Source organism: Hippopotamus amphibius, chromosome X (assembly GCF_030028045.1).
Source record: "Hippopotamus amphibius kiboko isolate mHipAmp2 chromosome X, mHipAmp2.hap2, whole genome shotgun sequence".
NCBI classification, from domain to species: domain Eukaryota; kingdom Metazoa; phylum Chordata; class Mammalia; order Artiodactyla; family Hippopotamidae; genus Hippopotamus; species Hippopotamus amphibius.
Genome location: NC_080203.1, coordinates 2,132,182 through 2,152,605, shown reverse-complemented (window position 1 = coordinate 2,152,605; position 20,424 = coordinate 2,132,182). Strand labels below are relative to the sequence as shown.

Genomic DNA, 20,424 nt, shown 5'->3' with positions numbered 1-20,424 from the left:
GTCTAAGGGGGTAGACATGCATGCTGAGCATGTCACCAGCTGAGGGGGCAGAGAGAATTAGGTGCACAGTTATATTTAACTCGATTTTCTTATTCCCTCCCTTGTAGCCGACTGACTGCTGAAGACCCTGGCCAGCACCGAATTTCCATCACCTCCTGTCTCAACCAGCTTTCCCTGTTGGTTGGGACCATGCAGAACTTTGAGCCCCAGTTTTTCACTAAGCCTAAGCCAGGGAGGGGGGCCTATCACTAACCTAGCGGTCTCTGCCTAGGCGGTGAGAGCATTGATTCCTACACTAGTTGCCACTTTATTATGGGGGCCTAATTGTCTGCTTGTATTGGCCTTTGGCAGTCTTGGCCCTATTGTTTCCCTGTTGCTGCAGGAGGAGGGTGCTTAAACACTTGTTACAGCAGAAAATAAAACTGAACTATTATTCTGTGTCTGAGTATATTTTTAGGTACTGCGCCTCCACAGTTTCTTGCCTTTGTCCTTGGTTTCAAGGGAAGGTTCTGGGCTTCACATATTCTAGTAGTACAAGGTAATTGAAGACAATTTAGGAAATGGAAGAAAATTAAAATGAATTATGTCCTTTCATTCAGCATTAACTACTGTCAGTATTTTGGAATATTTTCTGTTTTTAATTGCATTTTTATATAACAATAATATAATGTAATTTTTGCAAGTTCATGATTTTTTTTCCTGAATTATTTTCATTTAACATATGAGCTTTTTCTAAAATTTCTTCAAAAACATGTACTTGGATGCATAAAAGAAGTACTATGATGTAAGTGTTAAATATTTAATACGTTTCCATTTTTCCCTATTATAAGTAATGATTCAATGGAATTTTTCTGTATAAGTCTTTGCCTGATTGGTTATGTCCTCAAGATAGATTCCGAAGGGTAGAATTACGGAGTTAAAAATTTACTTTTCTATTGATTTTTTTTAAGGCTGTTGGTCTACAGTACATGGTTGCTACTCAGAAAGTGTGCCCTCCCACCAGAATTCTAGTTTGCCCACCACCTTGTACCATTAGGTCTGATTCCTGCCAAAATAAAAAGCTTAGTTTGCAGGAGAAGATCAAACAACCCAGAAACACTAGAACTGAAACTTTGTGGCCTTTTGACCTTGTTTCAGATCAGTGAGGAAAAGTTTTGGAACAATTAGTTAAGTCTTTGGGAGAGGAGTTAGCTCCCTCTAATGTATAGTGTTTCCTGCAACCTGCCCGAATTCGCTTATAATTTTAGTAGCTCTTCTGTGAATTACATCCTATTTTCTACATATATGATCAGGTTGTGTGCAGATAAGGTAGTTTTACTTTTTCCTTTCCAATTGGGAAGCCTATTTGTGATTGATTTCTCTCCTAATGGGTTTGGGTTTTCCTGCTTATTTTCATGCCTGGTAATTTTACACTGGATGCCAGACATTGTGAAATTTTACCTTGGATGCTGGATATTTATGTTCCCAAACATAGTCTTGAGCTTTGTTCTGGGGTTCTGTTAAGTTACTTGGAAACAGTTTGATTCTTTGAAGTCTTGCTTTTAAGATTTGTTCAGTGAGAACAGGGCAGGTTTTAGTGTAAGAATAATTTAATTAACAACCTCTAATATTTGTTAGAAACAAAGACTTTAATAGTTTATCACTTGCAGTGTTAGTAAAAGTTGTGGTCCTAGCGTGGGTTGGAAAAGAATTTCCAGACACAAGGCAGAATGTAAGGAAGATAGAATTTATTAAAGAGAGGGGATGCTGCCAGAGCAATGGGCTGACTTCCTAGTAATCTGGGAGACTTGAGCCAGAACATGTGCTATTGATCAGTTTTTTTAAAAATTTTATTTATTTATTTATTATTTTTTGGGGGGTACACCAAGTTCAATCAACTGTTTTTATACACATATCCCTGTATTCCCTCCCTTCCTTGACTCCCCCCCTCGAGTCCCCCCCACCCTCCCCGCCCCAGTCCTCTAAGGCATCTTCCATCTTCGAGTTGGACTCCATTTGTTATACAACTTCCCACTGACTATCTATTTTACAGTTGGTAGTATATATATGTCTGTGCTACTCTCTCGCTTCGTCTCAGCTTCCCCTTCACCCCCCGCCCCCTCCCAAATCTCGAGTTCTCCAGTCCATTCTCTGTATCTGCTTCCTTGTTCTTGTCACTGAGTTCATCAGTACCATTTTTAGATTCCGTATATGTGAGTTAGCATACAATATTTGTCTTTCTCTTTCTGATTTACTTCACTCTGTATGACAGACTGTAGTTCTATCCACCTCATTACATATAGCTCCATCTCATCCCTTTTTATAGCTGAGTAATAGTCCATTGTATATATATGCCACATCTTCTGTATCCATTCATTTGTTGATGGGCATTTAGGTTCCTTCCATGTCCTGGCTATTGTAAATAGTGCTGCAATAAACATTATGGTACAAGTTTCTTTTGGGATTATGGTTTGCTTTGGGTATATGCCCAGGAGTGGGATTACTGGATCATATGGTAGTTCTATTTGTAGTTTTTTAAGGAACCTCCAAATTGTTTTCCATAGTGGCTGTACCAACTTACATTCCCACCAACAGTGCAAGAGAGTTCCCTTTTCTCCACACCCTCTCCAACATTTGTTGTTTCCAGATTTTGTGATGATGGCCCTTCTGATTGGTGTGAGGGGATACCTCATTGTGGCTTTGACTTGCATTTCTCTGATGATGAGTGATGTTGAGCATCTTTTCATGTGTTTGTTGGCCATCTGTATGTCTTCTTTGGAGAAATGTCTATTTAGGTCTTCTGCCCATTTGTGGATTGGGTTATTTGCTTTTTTGGTATTAAGCTTCATGAGCTGCTTCTATATTTTGGAGATTAAGACTTTGTCCGTTGTTTCATAGGCAATTATTTTTTCCCATTCTGAGGGTTGCCTTTTAGTCTTGTTTATGGTTTCTTTCGCTGTGCAAAAGCTTTTGTTTCATGAGGTCCCATTTGTTTATTCTTGATTTTATCTCCATGATTCTAGGAGGTGGGTCAAAAAGGATCTTGCTTTGATGGATGTCAGACAGTGGTCTGCCTGCCTATGTTTTCCTCTAAGAGTTTTATAGTGTCTGGCCTTACATGTAGGTCTTTAATCCATTTGCAGTTTATTTTTGTGTATGGTGTTAGGAAGTGTTCTAATTTCATTCTTTTGCATGTTGCTGTCCAATTTTCCCAGCACCACTTCTTGAAGAGGCTGTCTTTTCTCCATTGTATATTCGTGCCTCCTTTGTCAAAGATAAGGTGCCCATATGTGTTTGGGTTTACCTCTGAGTTCTCTATCCTGTTCCATTGATCTTCCTTTCTATTTTTGTGCCAGTACCATACTGTCTTGATCACTATGGCCTTGTAGTATAGTTTGAAGTCAGGAAGCCTGATTCCACCAACTCCATTTTTCCTTCTCAAGATTGCTTTGGCTATTCGGGGTCTTTTGCGTTTCCATACAAATCGTAAGATTTCTTGCTCTAGTTCTGTGAAAAATGCCATTAGTAATTTGATCGGGATTGCATTGAATCTGTAAATTGCTTTGGGTAGTACAGTCATTTTCACGATGTTGATTCTTCCAATCCAGGAACATGGTATGTCCCTCCATCTGTTTGTGTCATCTTTGATTTCTTTCATCAATGTCTTAAAGTTTTCTGCATACAGATCTTTTGCCTCCTTAGGCAGGTTTATTCCTAGGTATTTTATTCTTTTTGTTGCAGTGGTGAATGGGAGAGTTTCCTTCATTTCTCTTTCTGCTCTTCTGTTGTTAGTGTATAGGAATGCAAGAGATTTCTGTGCATTAATTTTGTATCCTGCTACTTTACTAAACTCATCAATTAGTGCAAGCAGTTTTCTGGTAGAGTCTTTAGGGTTTCCTATATATAATATCATGTCATCTGCAAAGAGTGACAATTTTCCTTCTTCTTTTCCAATTTGTATCCCTTTTATTTCTTTTTCTTCTCTGATTGCTGTGGCTAAAACTTCCAAAACTATGTTGAATTATAATGGCGAGAGTGGACACCCTTGTCTTGTTCCTGTTCTTAGAGGGAATTCTTCCAGTTTTTCCCCATTGAGAACGATGTTGGCTTTTGGTTTTTCATATATGGCTTTTATTATGTTGAGGTAATTTCCTTCTATGCCCATTTTCTGGAGAGCTTTTATCATAAATGGATGTTGAACTTTGTCAAAAGCTTTTTCTGCATCTATTGAGATGATCATATGGTTTTTATCCTTCAATTTGTTGATATGATGTATCACATTGATTGATTTGCGTATATTGAAGAATCCTTGCATCCCAGGGATAAACCCCGCTTGATCATGGTGTATGATTTTTTTAATGTGCTGTTGGAGTCTTTTAGCTAGTATTTTGTTGAGGATTTTTGCATCTATATTCATCAGTGATATTGGTCTGTAGTTTTCTTTTTTTGTGATATCTTTGCCTGGTTTTGGTATCAGGGTGATGGTGGCCTCGTAGAATGAGTTTGGGAGTGTTCCACCTTCTGCAATATTTTGGACGAGTTTGAGAAGGATAGGTGTTAGCTCTTCTCGAAATGTTTGATAGAATTCGACCGTGAATCCATCTGGTCCTGGGCTTTTGTGTGTTGGGAGATTTTTAATCACTGCCTCAATTTCCGTACTTGTGATTGGTCTGTTCATGGTTTCTATTTCTTCCAGGTTCAGTCTTGGAAGATTGTATTTTTCTAAGAATGTATCCATTTCTTTCAGGTTATCCAATTTATTGGCATATAGTTGCTTGTAGTAGTCTCTCATGATCTTTTGTATTTCTGTAGTGTCCATTGTTACTTCTCCTTTTTCATTTCTAATTCTGTTGATTTGCATCTTCTCCCTTTTTTTTCTTGATGAGTCTGGCTAATGGTTTATCAATTTTGTTAATCTTCTCAAAGAACCAGCTTTTAGTTTTATTAATTTTTGCTATGGTTTCCTTCCTTTTTTTTCATTTATTTCTGCCCTGATCTTTATGATTTCTTTCCTTCTGCTCCCTTTGGGGTTTCTTTGTTCTTCTTTCTCTAGTTGTTTTAGGTGTAAGGTTAGGTTGTTTATTCAATCATTTTCTTGTTTCTTAAGGTAGGACTGTATTGCTGTAAACTTCCCTCTTAGAACTGCTTTTGCTGCGTCCCATAGGTTTTGGGTTGTGTTTTCGTTGTCATTTGTTTCTAGATATTTTTTGATTTCCTCTTTGATTTCTTTAGTGATTTCTTGGTTGTTTAAGAGTGAATTGTTTAGCCTCCATGTGTTTGTATTTTTTGCAGTTTTTTTCCTGTAATTGATATCTAGTCTCATGGCGTTGTGGTCTGAGAAGATGCTTGATATGATTTCAATTTTCTTGAATTTGCTGAGGTTTGATTTGTGACCCAAGATGTGATCTATCCTGGAAAATGTTCCGTGTGCACTTGAGAAGAAAGTGTAGTCTCGTTTTTGGATGGAATGTCCTATAAATATCAATTAAGTCGAGACGGTCTAATGTGTCATTTAAAGCTTGTGTGTCTTTATTTATTTTCTGTTTAGATGATCTGTCCATTGATGTAAGTGGGGTGTTCAAGTCTCCCACTCTTATTGTGTTACTGTTGATGTCCCCTTTTATAGCTGTTAGCATTTGCTTTATGTATTGAGGTGCTCCTATATTGGGGGCATAGATATTTACCATTGTGATGTGTTCTTCTTGGATGGATCCCTTGATCATTATGTAGTGTCCTTCCTTGTCTCTTTTAATAGTCTTTACTTTCAAGTCTAATTTGTCTGATATGAGTATTGCTACTCCAGCTTTCTTTTGACTTCCATTTGCATGGAATATCTTTTTCCATCCCTTGACTTTCAGTCTATATGTATCCCTTGGTCTGAAGTGGGTTTCTTGTAGGCAGCATATAGAAGGGTCTTGTTTTTGTATCCATTCAGCCAGTCTGTGTCTTTTGGTTGGAGCATTTAATCCATTTACATTTAAAGTGATTATTGACATGTGTGTTCCAATTACCATTTTCTTAATTGTTTTGGGTTTGTATTTGTAGGTGTTTTCCTTTTCTTGTGTTTCCTACTTAGAGAAGTTCCTTTAGCACTTGTTGTAAGGCTGGTTTGGTGGTGCTGAATTCTCTTAACTTTTGCTTGTCTGGAAAGCTTTTGATTTCTCCCTCAAATCTGAATGAGATTCTTGCTGGGTGGAGTATTCTTGGCTGTAGTTTTCTCTCTTTCAGGACTTTCAGTATATCCTGCCATTCCCTTCTGGCCTGCAGAGTTTCTGTAGAAAGGTCAGCTGTTATCCTTATGGGTTTTCCCTTATATGTTGTTTGTTGCTTTTCTCTTGCTGCTTTTAATATTTTTTCTTTATGTTTAATTGTCGTTAGTTTGATTAATATGTGTCTTGGTGTATTTCTCCTTGGGTTTATTCTGTATGGGACTCTCTGTGCTTCTTGGACTTGGTGAATTATTTCCTTTCCCATGTTGGGGAAGTTTTCCACTAGAACCTCTTCAAATATTTTCTCAGACCCTTTCTTGTTTTCTTCTTCTTCTGGGATGCCTATAATTCGAATGTTGGTACGCTTAATGTTATCACTGAGGTCTCTGAGACTGTCTTCTATTCTTTTTATTCTTTTTTCTTTTTCCTGCTCTGTGGCGTTTATTTCCCCCATTCTATCTTCCAACTCACTTATTTGTTCTTCTGCCTCAGTCATTCTGCTGGTTATAGCATCTAGAGTATTTTAAATTTCAGTTATTTTGTTATCCATTGCTGTTTGTTTTTCTGAGTTCTTAGGAACTGTTTCTTGTACTTTATTTTGGTATTGAGATTTTGTATCATTTTTACTATCATTACTCTACATTCTTTTTCAGGCATTTTTCCTATTTCCTCCTCATTTATTTGGTCTTGTGGGGTTTTTTCCTGCTCCTTTGCCTGCATGGTGTTTCTTTGTTTCCTCATGGTTGTCCAGCCTTTTGGGGTTGCTTGTCCTGGCGATAGAGGTGTTTATAGAAGACTGTCCAAGCCTCAGACTAATGTCCAAGTATTGGATTAAACAAATATTAAGTCTAGGAATCACATACATGTATAAGACACACCATTACTGAATCCATTAGGACATAAGGCTCTAGAAAGACCTGACAGAACCCCAGTGTGCTACCAGATATTCAAAGAGAAACCCAACCGAAACTGACAACTGAAACAGAACAAATCAGAGACAACAGCAAAAGCAAACAAACAAACAAATAACACCTTACACATACAAACATTAATCCAGGGAGATTTTGTAAGCTAGGATCAAATATAGAAAAGAGCCAGAGTACCACCAGAGAGAATGGAGATTCTCAGAATGTAATTAGACAACTGTACTAAGAACTAAGATAAAGACAAAAACCTAATATTAAATACCAAGTCGGTGCGTCATCTGGAGAATAGAGCAAGGAGTCTGAGCAGATCAATAGTGTTGCTTATAAGTAGGTTAAGATAAAATAAACTTAAAATGACTGGAAGAAAGGGGAACAGAAGAGCGTAGTGTGGTTGGAAATATGCAAATAAAAAGAAAGAAATAGAAATGTATAAAAGATAGGGATGAAAGGAAAGTATGAGAGATATATTGTCCATACTACCAAAAACTTAGCTAGATATAGAAGTATATAAAAAGGCAAAAAAAAAAGAATAAAAAAATCATTAAAAAATTATGTTATAAAACTTGTAGATCCCTTAGGGCTAAGATCGTATTTAATAAAGAAAAAAAAAAGAGAGTGAGAGAGAAAGAAAAAAAAAAGGAAAAAGAAAAAAAAATCCAGAACTGATCCCAGAATGGACCAGTTCAATAGGAATTGATACTACTATTTCTGTTTCCTTGGAGTCTCAGCTGTAAGTGTCCTTCTCCTCGCCTTGGGTTTTTTTGCATTATTCTGTGACCAGCAGAGGTTCCTTTATTGTTCATCTGTAAGTGTAGGTGTGTGGGGAGGGAGAGGGTACAATAGTGGCTCCTTCTCCTGGGAGTGAGTGAGCAGTGGCGCACTGTTGTTTCAGTCGGGCTTGGAGGTGCCTGTTGCAGAGGGACGCTGGTGGCTCAGGCATAAACAGAAAGTCTTAGAGTTGGGCCTCTCTCGGGTTTTTTTTGTTTGTTTGTTTATTTGTTTCTCGGCAGCCTCCCTGCTGCCGGCGTTCCAAGGGGTTTTAATCCAGCCCCGCCCGAGTGCCTGAGGGTGCTTGTTATCCCTGAGCGCCTTAGGTGGCCCACGGGCATCTCTCCACTGCCTGTTGCAGAGCCCCGGAAAGAGAGGGAGAGGCTGTGCCCGCGGCTCCTCCCCCCCACCCGTGAGCCTGCAGCCTCCAGCCGCCATCATGGCCGGGCAGCTCTCAGGGACGGGCACTCCTCGCCGCGGACCTCCTCCCTCCTGTCCTCTCGGTCCGTCACCTTACTGGCAACAATGTTTCTCACCCTGAACCGGCTCTCCGGTTCCCACACTCCTGCTCCTGGACCCTCTGTTCAGCTGTGGATCGACGTCCCGGTCCGGGAACGCTGAGCTGCGCTGCGGACCCTCCGTATGTTTCTCACTCCCTCCCGTCTGCCACAGCTCCGCCGCTTCACCCTCTTTGAGCCCTCATAGATGCCTCCCTACCGGTTATGTCGGGCTCCTTGCGGTCCTTTCTGGTGTCCGAGGCCGTCTGCTGGTGTTCAGCTGGTTCTGTGTGGGAATTATTGCGTCCTTCGGTGCATTCCCAATGCATCTGTGGAGAGGGATGCATTCCACGTCCCTCTACTTCGCCGCCATCTTTTTCCTCTATTGATCAGTTTTTATAGCCAGAAAACAAAGGAATGGTCCGAGGTGAAAATTTCGTTTACTGATTGTTTGAGGCACATATACCTTCCTTCTATAGGGTGGGAGTGGGACAGGACAGTTGCCTTTCCTTATTTGGGACAGGAACAGGTCCTGTCGCCCAGGTGGGCTCAGGAATTTCACACCCATGGAAACATGGTGGGGAGGGCAATTAAGAGTCTGGTAGGATGTGTAACACTGAAACTTTTTCTGGCATGGTTGTCCTTTGTCCTTGGAGCACCACAGTAAAGCTATCTGGACATTTATTTGGCATTTTATATTGAAGTTTAAGCTAGTTTTACTGTTTGCCCCATCTTTGGGAATCTATCATAGAGAAACTTGCATATGCAAACAAGGCAGAATTAACCAGAATGTTAATTATAGCATTGGGTAAAAAAAGTTGGAAGTACATCACCTGAGTTAAGATTCAGTAAATTTGGGCTTCCCTGGTGGTGCAATGGTTAAGAATCTGCCTACCAATGCAGGGGACGTGGGTTCGAGCCCTGGTCCGGGAAGATCCCACATGTCGCAGAGCAGCTAAGCCCATGTGTCACAACTACTGAGCCGGCGCTCTAGAGCCTGTGAGCCACAACTATTGAGCCCATGTGCCACAACTACTGAACCCTACATGCCTAGAGCCTGTGCTCCACAATAAGAGAAGCCACTGCAACTAGAGAAAGCCCGCAGGTGAGAAGCCTGCGCTCACCACAACTAGAGAAAGCCTGTGCAGAGCAATGAAGACACAACAGAGCCAATAAATAAATAAATAAGATTCAATAAATCACACTAAGCCCATCCTAGTGGAAAACCATGTGGTGGCAGTTAGAGAAAGAGTAAGGTAGATAGCTGGGTACTAAGAAAGAGATTTAAACAAGTTGAGAATCTCTGCATGGAGGCTATGGTATGTTCTATTCTTCCAGTATGCTCCCACCATGTGAATGTGTGGGGTATGCATAGTAACTACCTAGAGTGAGCCACTTCCACTGTCAAGAATGCTCATCTCTAGACTAGCATTAGGGAAAGAAACTTCCACATTGTAAATTTCACACTTATGTGTTGTTTAAATATTTTAATCATGTATGTATTACTTTTTACATAAACATTTTTATTTTGGGAAAATAATAGTCTGCTCTATTAGTTTAAGGAATAAGCTTTCCTAGTCTTGTTCCTTTAAAACATTGGAAATTATTTTGAATTTGATGAAATGTCTGCACCACTGCAGAGGTCATCTACAGATTTCGTCACCCAGCATCCGTTTCCCTTCTCTTGGTACTGGTGTCCTCATGTCACCCTAGAAAATCTTGTCTTTCCTTTTCTCTCCGCCATTATGGTTCTGATGGAGCTGACTTCACCTCTGATGCCAGGGGTGGGCACATGGCTCAGGCCTGGCCAATCGGAGCACTGCTTTCCTCCGGCTGCAGTGATCCCACCCAACCAGTGACACTTTGGGGGCTGCAGGGGAGGCAGGCTGGCAATGGACAGAGGGGAAGCCGGAGCAAGAAGAAGCCAAATCTCAGAGAACCAAATCCTGGATCCAGCCAGGAACTACCTCTGTACCTTTCAGTTACACAGACCCAGAAATTCTCCCTTTGGCTTAAGCCAATGTGGATATTTTTGATTGTTTTTGTTCCATTTTTTTTCACTTGCAATAGCAAAGTCTTGACTATTAATAAACCCTAATACAAACTTTATGCTAAGTGAAAGTAGCCAGACACAAAAGGCCACGTATTTTTTTGTATGCTTGCATCTGCAGGAAGTCTCCAGAGGAGGCAGACGTCTGTGGACAGGAAGCAGATGAGTGGCTGCCTGGGGGCTGCGTGGGGTGGGGGTGGGGGACCTGCAGGAGGGGGCGGTGGGGAGGGACTGCCTGGTGGGGATGAGGGTTTCTCTTTGGGGTGGTGCCAACGTTGGGGACCTCGATATAATCGTGATGGTGGCCCAGCTCCGCCCGTGTACACTTGGTGCCACTGGATGGTCTGCCAGCTGCTGCCTTCCCTGTACAAAGCTCCCGTCTGGTGGCGAGCAAGAGCTGCATAGAAGAGACGGTCCAGGGAGCAGGGTGAGCAGGGTCCCGCCAGCGCCGTTTCTTGGCGGGCCCAGGCCCGCGGGGGCGGGGGCAGGGGTGGGCGTGGGGGGGCACGAGAACGCAGTGACCTCACGGAGTCTGCGTGTCGCGGAGCGTGCGCCCCGACCAATGAGGGGCCGGCCGGTGGTCGCTAGGATACAGAGTAGGGGCCTGAGCGCACCTGCTGCTTCGAGACGTTGGGAACGGCTGGCACATCCCACCGCACCTCCTGGCAGCAAAGCTCCTGGCAGCGCACCTCCTCGCCGTGTCCCTGCCCGCAGCGCACCGCAGAGCCAGGCCGTCAGAGACAGCGCGCCCAACCCGCCGCCCGCATGCCGCGAAGGCGCCGTCGAGGCTCATCCGGCCGCCGCTCCCGCACCGCCCGAGCCGAGCTGTCCTTCTCCGTGAGCCACATGGAGCGCCTCCTGCGGGAGGGCCACTACGCCCGGCGCCTGAGCCCGTCCGCACCCGTCTACCTGGCGGCCATCCTGCAGTACCTGACGGCCAAGGTCCTGGAGCTGGCGGGCGACGAGGCCCGCAACGCTGGCGGCCGGCGTATCACCCCGGAGCTGGTGGACAGGGCGGTGCACAACCACGTGCTGCTGAGCGCCCTGTTCGGGATGGCCACCATCTCCCAAGTGGCCCCGGCCCGGCGCTAGCCGCCCAGCGACACCTGAGGCCCCGTTCCCCAGGGCAGGGGGGCCCCGGCAGCCCCGGCCTGCCCGCCGCCCCGGGCACGGTCACCTTGAGTCAATAAAGTGTTCAAGAAGACCCCTGTGTGTGCCTCGGTCACTGGGTGTGGGGGGCGGTGGCGGGACAGCCCTCGCTGGAGGGATGGGGGTGGGGGGCTCTGGGTCTGGCCCGAGTGGGGTGGGGTGGGGTGTGGGGTCTGGGTCTGGCCCGAGTGGGGGTGGGGCAAGTTGCGGGGTCTGGGTCTGGCCCGAGTGGGGGTGGGGTGGGGTGCGGGGTCTGGGTCTTGCCTGAGTGGAGTGGGGTGGGGTGGGGGTTCTGGGTCTGGCCCGAGTAGGGGGGAGTGGGGGGTCTGGGCCTGGCCCAAGTTGGGGTGGGGTGCGGGGTCTGGGTCTGGCCCGAGTGGGGGTGGGGCGGGGGAGTGGCCAGGGGCGACAGACAGAGAGGCGCTGTCTCTCGCGGTGACGGCGCACGCGGGGGCCCTGGGTGGGAGCGGGTGGCCGCGGCGCGGGTGGGCCCGGCGTGGGGCCTGGCGGGAGGCCGGGCAGCCGAGGGCGCCCCCGTGGGCTCTGAGCAAGCCGGCGCCGGGCCACGGCCCCAGAGGGACGGGTGCCTCGGGGCGGCGCGCTGCCCGGGTGGCGGGGCCGGGGCGGGACGCAGGCGCGGGCGCCCAGAGCGCTCGGCCTGGACGCCCACGGGCCGGGGGCTTCGACGGGAAGGCGGCGGCGTGCCGGGGGCGGGGGCGGGCGGCGCGCAGGACGGCCGCCACGTCGGAGCGGGGGCCACGCGGGGCGCGGCGCTGCGGTTCGGGGCGCCTTCCCCGAGAGGCGCCAGCAGACGCCCCGCTCGGCCGGCCGCGGGGCCAAGCGGTGCGCTGGCACCGGCGGGCGCCCGGCCCGGCCGCGCCCCAGCATCCCTGGCCTGTGCGCGAAGCGTGCCCCAGGCACGGCGCCTCCCCTCCAGATTCCCGCGCACGAATCTCGCCGCCGGAAAGGCTTTTCTCCCAGACCCGCGATGTGCGTGCGTGACTTTCACGGGACCGGGCTCCGCCTCGGATCCCTCGAGCTGCGCGTCACCGTGGAAACGGCGGTTGAGCGTTCACAGCTAGAGCAGTAACCACGTCCGAGACCCTCGTTTGTAAGTTAATTCCACTGCTTTAGGCCTTAAGGAGTTGTGATTAGTAAGAAACTGTATGCCTCCTGCTTCTCTCATAGGGCACTAGCCTTTTAATGAACTTTAATGTCTTCATTTTCAATCATGAGAGCATCATACCTGCCCACCGTTTCGGAATAGTGATTCGAAGAGTTAGAGAGAAGTTGCATACGTATGCAATATCTATATCCATGTATAATGTATGTATGTTGTATGTATAATATATAACAAAATATATCTTGGAAATATATAAAGATACAGTTGTGCTAAAATGAGAGTTTCCTAGGTGGTAGGGATAGTACTGCATGCAGTCCATGGCAGCGCGTTATACCTTTCTTGTGTCTTCTTTTCTTTTCTTTCTTTTCTTGTATTAGGCAATAAAATGAACCTCCTTCGGAGGCCCGTTGTATGAAGGCAGCACACGTATACACGTGCGTATCCACACATTTGGGACGTGGAACAGCGCCACCAACCCAGAACGGTCCCTGCTCTGGTACTGCTGGCCCTGGTAGAGTGCGTGAGTTTTGCTGAGATACCGTTGTGGTAGAGCCCTGGGTGGGGCCTTGGATGGCGAGCCCGGAGTTTCACAAGGGAAAGTGAAGGAGAGAAGTTGATTCCTGTGCGCGCAGGTCCCGGAGGAGGCGCACAGCACACCTGGAGGGCCAGGCGGGAGGTCAAGGCAGGGTGCAGGCAGAGGGCCAGCAGCAAGACCCGGGCCTGTGCCTTCATTAGGGCCCACAGGTGACGTGTCTCTGAGGTTCCCTGCGTGGGGCCGGATGGGCGGATTCAAAGCCCGAAAAGAGCAGGGTTTTGGTGAGCTCTGTGGGCGTGCTCTCTGAGGGACCCACAAGGGGAAGAAGCTGGGAGGCGGAAGAGACTGTTCCATCAGCCGGGGCTTTGGGGAAGTCCTATCAGTGACACTTTCTTGTGACTCTGCTGGCTGCCATCCAGGACATGCCCTTGAGGGTAGGCTTCTGTCCACCCAAAGCCCCCGCAGGCCCCTCAGCCGCACACAAAGAATGCGCAGGTGGCAGTGTCACAGAGCAGCTCACCTCTCAGCAGTTGTCAGACCCTCTTCACACTTCACCCTTGACGGCCACTGCTCCGCTCGCCATCTCTAAAAAACTGCCTTTCCCGTGTGTCTTGTAGGTGGATTCATAGAGGGTGTCAGCTTTTGAGGCTGGCTCCGGGCACGAAACGTACTGCTCCTGAGGTTCAGCTAGACTGCTGTGTGTGTCCGCAGTTATGTTCTACTGTGGAGTAGTATCCCACTGTGTGGATGTACCCCAGTCTGTTTAACCGTTGGCCTATTGCAGGACATTTTGGTTGTTTCCAGGTTTTGGCAGTTTTGAGTAAAACCGATATGAACATTCATGGATAAGTTTTCCTATGAGCATAAGCGTTCACGTCTCTAGGGTAAATACCCGGGAGCCGGAATGCCGGATCATATGAAAAGGCTCCCCGGGTCTCTTCCCAATTAGCCTCATCCTCATCCCCTAGGGGCACCCTCTGTTCTTGTTTTTCTCACCACACATTGCTTTTTTGCCTGTTTTAGAACTTCAAATAATGGAAACATACACGTAGGTACTTTCAGGGAAGCCTCTTTTGAGATCCACTCATGTTGGGCGTGTGTATCAATGATTCATTCCTTTTTATCACCTCGTGTTATTTAGCTATATTGATAAACCACACTTGATTTATATCTGTTAAAGATATCAAATTTTTGTTACAATTTGAAAATACTTTCCTTCCTCATTACTTCTTTTTAAATTTCATCATAGTTCTTTTCTATATAAAAGTTTAAAAAAAATTTTTAAATGTATTTGAGTGATCAATCTTTTCATTATGATTTCTGTAGTTTATGTCCAATAGAAAGCCTTACCCACTGTAAAACTATAAAATTTGTCACTCTTAACATCTTATAGTACTTTAAATTTTAATCCACTAGGAATTTATTTTGGTGCAAAAAATGACATTGATCTAATTTTGTTTTGCCCCCAAAGGTTAGTCACGAGTAGCAATGTTATTTATTGAATAATCCGTGTTTCTCCACTGAGTTGAAGTGTCATCTTCACCAAATTTTAAACCCACATCTTGGTTTATTCTTGCAATTTGTTTTCCAGCTAATTTGGGTTGAGTGATCTGGGATGGCCTCTCTGAAGAAGTGACTTGAAGGATCAGTACAGAAATTTGGGATTGGGAGTGGGAGAAGAGAGAGACAGAGAAAGACAGACAGACATTTGATTGGTCCGTTTAAATTGCCTTCCCAAGAGTGCAGGGAGAAACATGAGAACAAGAAGGGGATGAGGGAGAGGAGATTAGAGCATCAATGCATTAGAGGACTGTCAAGTTGGGGGTACTTGGACATTTGAATTTTTCTACTTTTTACTATTATAAATAATGCTGTTATGAGTATATTGTTTAAAAGGATTGTGTGCACACGTGTAAATATACCCAGTCCTAGTTTTAGTGATGAGAGAGTTTTCAGGTTGAGTTCTTAATTTTGCAGGAACAATGCATTCCCCCATGACATAGGTATCCAGGTCTCTGTAATTACAGCACATTACCTGGTTAGGGAATGAGGGAACATTACTCTACCACGTAGTAGAGTGAAGAATATGTGAAGAGAGGCCAAGATATGTGTCTGCAAAACTGATGTCCAAAATAAAAAACAAATTCCATATTCTCACGGGAAGGTAGGGTTTATCAGCCAGGACACCAACTGGTGTGTCTAAGGGACCAAGCCAGAGATGTGACTGGAGAGAAAAGCTAAAATTAAGAGTCAGAAGTCAAAGTGAAACCGAAACTGAAAGAGTACATAAAGAACAATGGTGAAATTACTTGGATTACATAAGTCAGAAGAAAGCTGGTCTAGATTTTCCTTTTTACAGAAAAATTCATTTAAAAAAGAATTAAGCTTGAAATGGGAAAAAATGAAAGCATACAATTAAATAGAAAATATGAAACCATCAAAATAAAAGGAGAGAACATTGATGAAGACATTTATACATGATACAAAACCCAGAAGCCATGCATGAATAAAAATGAATCAATGTCTGAATACAAAGAAATAGTAAACATACTTATGGCAGAAAACACCATAAAAGCATCAAATTGGGAATCAATTGGGATAATTCTTTATAAATCAGATAGTAAACAAAGCAGGATGCAAAGTGCAGAAGTGAAAAAAATAAAATGAACTCAAGGTCTCATTACACAAAAATGCTAAACTCTGTTATGGAAGAAAACACCATAAATAAGATGGAAAGACAACAAGTTAGGAAAAAATCAGTAACACAAATAGTAAACTAAAGCAAATAGCTTTAAAATGCAAGAAAAAAACCCAAAACTCTTAGAAATCAGTACATAAAGGACAAACAATCCAATAGGGAATTGCACAAATGACAAGAACATGGCATTCATGGAATAAGAATTATAAACAGCCAATTTGGTACTTGATATGATCTTATTTATGTAAAAAAATATTGTAAATGCAGTTGGGTATCCTAGGAAAAAATCTAGAAGAATACACATAAAACTGCTCATAGTGGTTAGCACAGAGACAGATTATGAGAAATTTTAACTTTCTAATAATGCACCTTTGTGTAAAGCATAAATGATTTTATTTTATTTGAAATTTTTTTTATTGGAGCATTATTGCTTTACACTGTTGTGCCAGTTTCTGCTGTGTAGCAAAGTGAATCAGCTGTATTTATACATATGTCCCCATATCCCCTCCCTCTTGAGCCTCCCTCCCACCCTCCCTATCCCACCCCCAGGTCGTCACAAAGCAACAAACACCGAGCTCATCTCCCTGTGCTCTGCAGCAAGCAGCAGCTTCCCACCAGCTCTCTATTTTACATTTGGTAGCGTATATATGTCAATGCTACTCTCTCACCTTGTCCCAGCTCCCCCCCCGCCCCCGCCATGTGCAGCCTCCCCGTAGAGAAGGAGTGTGGCCTTGACTTGATGCAATTAGTGCTTAGGAGGCACTTTCCTTCCCAAGGACCTTGAACAAAGCCCTCTTCACCTCCTTGTTTCACATGCTATAGATGACGGGTTGAGCATGGGAGTAAGGACCACATACAGCACAAAGAGAACCCGGTCTCTCAAGCCAGAGGATGCAGAGCTGGGAAGGATGTAGAAGAGGACCTGAAGTGATGTAGAAAATACAGACCATGGTGATGTGAGCACCACAGGTAGAAAAGGCTTTGTTTCAGCCCTCAGCAGAGTGAATCCTGAAAACCGCAGCCACAACATGCATATAGGAGATCACAACCAGGGCACAGGGTGCAAGAGCCACCAGAAAACTGAAGAATAAGGCAAGTTCATTGGCCTGCATACTGGATCAAGAGAGTTTGAGCAGTGGAGGTAGGTCACAAAGGAAGTGGGTGATAAGGTGGGGTCTACAGAACTTGAGTAGAGCTGCAAGGATGGTGTGGGTGAGTGGATTGGTCAAAGCAAGCAGGCAGGAGATTGAAGCCAGTCCTGCCTGGGTCCTGTGGCCCATGAGGACTAGGTAGTGCAGTGGTTGGCAGATGGCTGCATAGAGGTCATAGGCCATGGCTGTGAGCGGGAAGCACTCCCAGGGTGCCGGGAAGTGGAGAAAGAACATCTGGGTAAGACAAGCTCGATAGGGCATGACCAGCACTGGTGCCAGCAGATGCACTAGAATCTGAGGCACAGCGTTGGAGATATAAGCAGTATCCAGCAGCAAGAGTTTGGCCAAGAAGAAATACATGGAAGTGTGGAGTCGGAAGTCCATTACACTTAGGCTGACGATGCCCGGGTTCCCAGCAGCAGCCACTATGTAGACCAGCAGAAAGATGGCGAAGAGCAAATGCCTCAACTCCTCAGTGTCCGTTAGGACTTCCAGAGGAAATTGGGACATGAAGGCCCCATTCCCCGGCTGCATGAAACCACGCACAGAAACTTGCACCTGTAGAGTCCAACTCAGAGTCAGAGTCAGTTTAAGTTTGGAGTTTCAAGTTATGAAAGGGAGTGGTGGTGAGGGAAAGGGACAAAGAAGACAGGTTTCGGGCTTAAGGGAATAAAACTCAGAATTGGAAGAATGAAATTAGGCTCAGGAGGCCAGTGGTAAGGTAGAGGCCAGGAGAATGGAAATGGTAACCCCATCAGCCACCTCCTGCCCACACCAACAGGAGGTGCACAGACCTTGAAGTCACAGTGTGTTTACTTCCTATAAGAATATCAAAGACAAGTCCTCAGAAACTTCTACCTAAATAAGTGGCCCTGTGCCGAGACCAGCTCGGCGACTCGAGGTGAGTGACGGGTGCCGCAAGCTTGAAGAAGACACAGACACAGACTGAAGAGAAAGATGGGACCGGGGGACTCAAGACCTCTAGGATCAAGAGCCCTGCTGACTCATCCCAGGTTGCTTTTATTGAGTTCGTGGGCTAACATTCTCAGGTTACACTCCTAAACAATCAAAGGCCTCACATGACTGGGGCAATGATCCTTGTTTGCCTCCTGGGTCCGAGCTGAGCAGGTGTGGATTTGAGCTGGGCCTGGAGAGCAAAACAGCCCTGGGGGCAGGAGACCTCTCTCAGATATTGGGGGTCTGTGCCCCACCCGTGTTGGCCCCTCTGCGACTGTGCCTGTCTTAGGTCGTTCCTCCCTTGAGGAATCTTACCCGTCTCTGGCTAACCAGTCATCCTCCAGGGCCAAACACGGTGATATAAGGAAGGCTCTATGCACCACCCCTGTTGGCCCCTCGGCGGCTGTGCCTGTCTTAGGTTGTTCCTCCTCTGAGGAATCTTACCTGTCTTTGGCTATCCAGCCATCCTTCAGGACCAAACAGGGTGATATTAGTCTCCACGCCCCGCACCCTCAGCTCCTCCAAAGCTCAAGCAGGACATTCTGAATCCCATCGCTCGGCCCACATACTTCAACATTTTCAAGGTTACAAAAAGGTTCCCGAATGTCTTCCCACATCTCCCCCTTTTTGTTTTCGTAGGAGAAGATAAGCCTGTAGGAGAAGATAAGCCTATTCGAGTTATTTCTTTTTCAGTCAATCCTTGGAGCGTTCCTCCTGTGCACCTGAGAACTTAAACATAGGATAATTAAAAGACAACAAAAAGTATCAAAATGCTTAGGAGACTGCTATTCATGCCTTTTATCCAATCCAATGGATGCAATGCTTTTAATCCATCAGCTATACTTTGTAAAGTAGCACTTTGGTGTAGAGACTGCAAAAATCATATTGCATGCCAGTTATTTTAGTTTGTAATTGTTGTATGTCCAGTGTGAGACCATCCACTCCATATCCCAGCAGATGTGTCACTGGCATCATGGCCATTCCAGAGTTGTAATGTTCTTAAGGGAAGTTTCCATGTTTCTGTTTGAGCTCTGCCATTCTCTAATTGAGGCCAAGGAAGTATTAATCCAATCCTAAGCCATAAGATGGGATAGGGCGAGTGCATGGCAATATTGGTATATGCCATCACAACCTTTTATAGGGATTGCAGGAGGAGTTTTTTTGGTGTAAACCATCAGAGACTGCATACCCCTTAGGGGACCAGTTTCATACTGTTCCATAGGAACCATTAAGTAGTATCACACCCTCCGCCCCACGGCAAACATCCCAAAGAATCTGATCTTGTCTGTCAGCCCATATCCGTTTTATTTTACACAAAGGTCTATCAGGGATGGCATAATTAGTAAACTTAGTCTCCAAAGCTCAAACCTGAAAACAAATGTAAATAAGGCTTTATTTAAAATTGTTTGTTGCCCTTGGGTGATTCCCCCTTTTTGTTTTTGGAGCATGTTTTTAAGTCTTGAACCACATAGGCAGAATCAGATAAAATATTAACGGCCTGAGGTATGTCTTGCAAAGCACAGATAACTGCATATAATTCTGCTTGCTGAGCTGAAAAGTGAGGGACAGGGATTTGTCGTGTTTTAAATCCCGTATATCCCGCTTGGCCCTTACTAGAGCCATCAGTAAAAATTATAGAAGCATCTGGTATAGGATCAGATTTTGTTATTCGAGGTAGAATCCATTGAGTTCTCTTAAGAAACTGCAAAATGGGATTTTTCGGATAGTGATTATCAATTTTCCCAATATAATCAGCAAAGGCAATTTGCCAACTTACACAATTTTGGAAACAAGCCTGAATTTCTTTAGTAGTTAAATTAATAATTATATGCGAAGGGTCAGTTCCAATTAAATGCTTACTTCGAGTTCTTCCCTTCAGAACCGAGTTAATAATTCTAAATATGGTGACAAGGATTTTACCATAGTATTTGCTAAAAACAACCATTCCACAATTCCTTCATTTTGCATTAATATCCCTGTAGGTGAATGAGGAGAAGGTAATATAATTAATTGCAATGGCTGATTAACAGTTACTCTCTGTAATTGAGAAGAATGAATTTTATTTTCTACAAGTTTTAGTTCCTCTAAAGCAGCTGATGTTAAAGTTCTTGGACTATTTAATTTTGAATCCCCTTTTAACAAAGCAAATAGGTTAGACAATGCATAGGTGGGGATCCCTATGCATGGACGAAGCCAATTAATATCTCCTAGGAGTTTTTGCAAATCATTAAGAGTTTGGATTTGATCTGTCCTCAGTTCCACCTTTTGTGGTCTAATAGTTGTTCTAGCAACTATTGTGCCCAAATATTGATACGGGCTATGCATCTGTACCTTTTCTGGAGCTATTTTAAGTCCTGCTCTATCAAGGCAAAGCTGCATGCT

The 20,424-nt window shown here is 44.8% G+C and overlaps 2 protein-coding genes across 2 annotated transcripts; one reads left to right on the top strand and one right to left on the bottom strand.

Moving 5' to 3' along the window:
• Positions 1–11,194: 11,194 nt before the first annotated feature.
• Positions 11,195–11,521, top strand: LOC130842224 (histone H2A-Bbd type 2/3-like). Its single transcript, XM_057718872.1, has one exon. It carries the CDS (start codon positions 11,195–11,197, stop codon positions 11,519–11,521), a length of 327 nt encoding a protein of 108 aa, XP_057574855.1.
• LOC130842223 (skin secretory protein xP2-like) lies at positions 11,518–13,433 on the bottom strand. Its single transcript, XM_057718871.1, has 3 exons — positions 13,359–13,433; positions 11,843–12,617; positions 11,518–11,654 (listed from the first exon to the last, which is right to left on the bottom strand). Exons 1-3 carry the CDS (start codon positions 13,431–13,433, stop codon positions 11,518–11,520), a joined length of 987 nt encoding a protein of 328 aa, XP_057574854.1.
• Between the last annotated feature and the right edge of the window lie 6,991 nt (positions 13,434–20,424).

Excerpts from the sequence above, each read along its gene's own strand:
- LOC130842224 (XM_057718872.1), top strand. The coding sequence starts at position 11,195 with ATGCCGCGAAGGCGCCGTCGAGGCTCATCCGGCCGCCGCTCCCGCACC.
- LOC130842223 (XM_057718871.1), bottom strand. The coding sequence starts at position 13,433 with ATGAAGGCACAGGCCCGGGTCTTGCTGCTGGCCCTCTGCCTGCACCCT. Across the intron at positions 12,618-13,358 it reads CCTCCCGCCTGGCCCTCCAG|CTCGAGGGATCCGAGGCGGA; the intron begins GTGTGCTGTGCG and ends GGTGACGCGCAG. Across the intron at positions 11,655-11,842 it reads CCCCACCCCACTCCACTCAG|TGACCGAGGCACACACAGGG; the intron begins GCAAGACCCAGA and ends CCCCACACCCAG.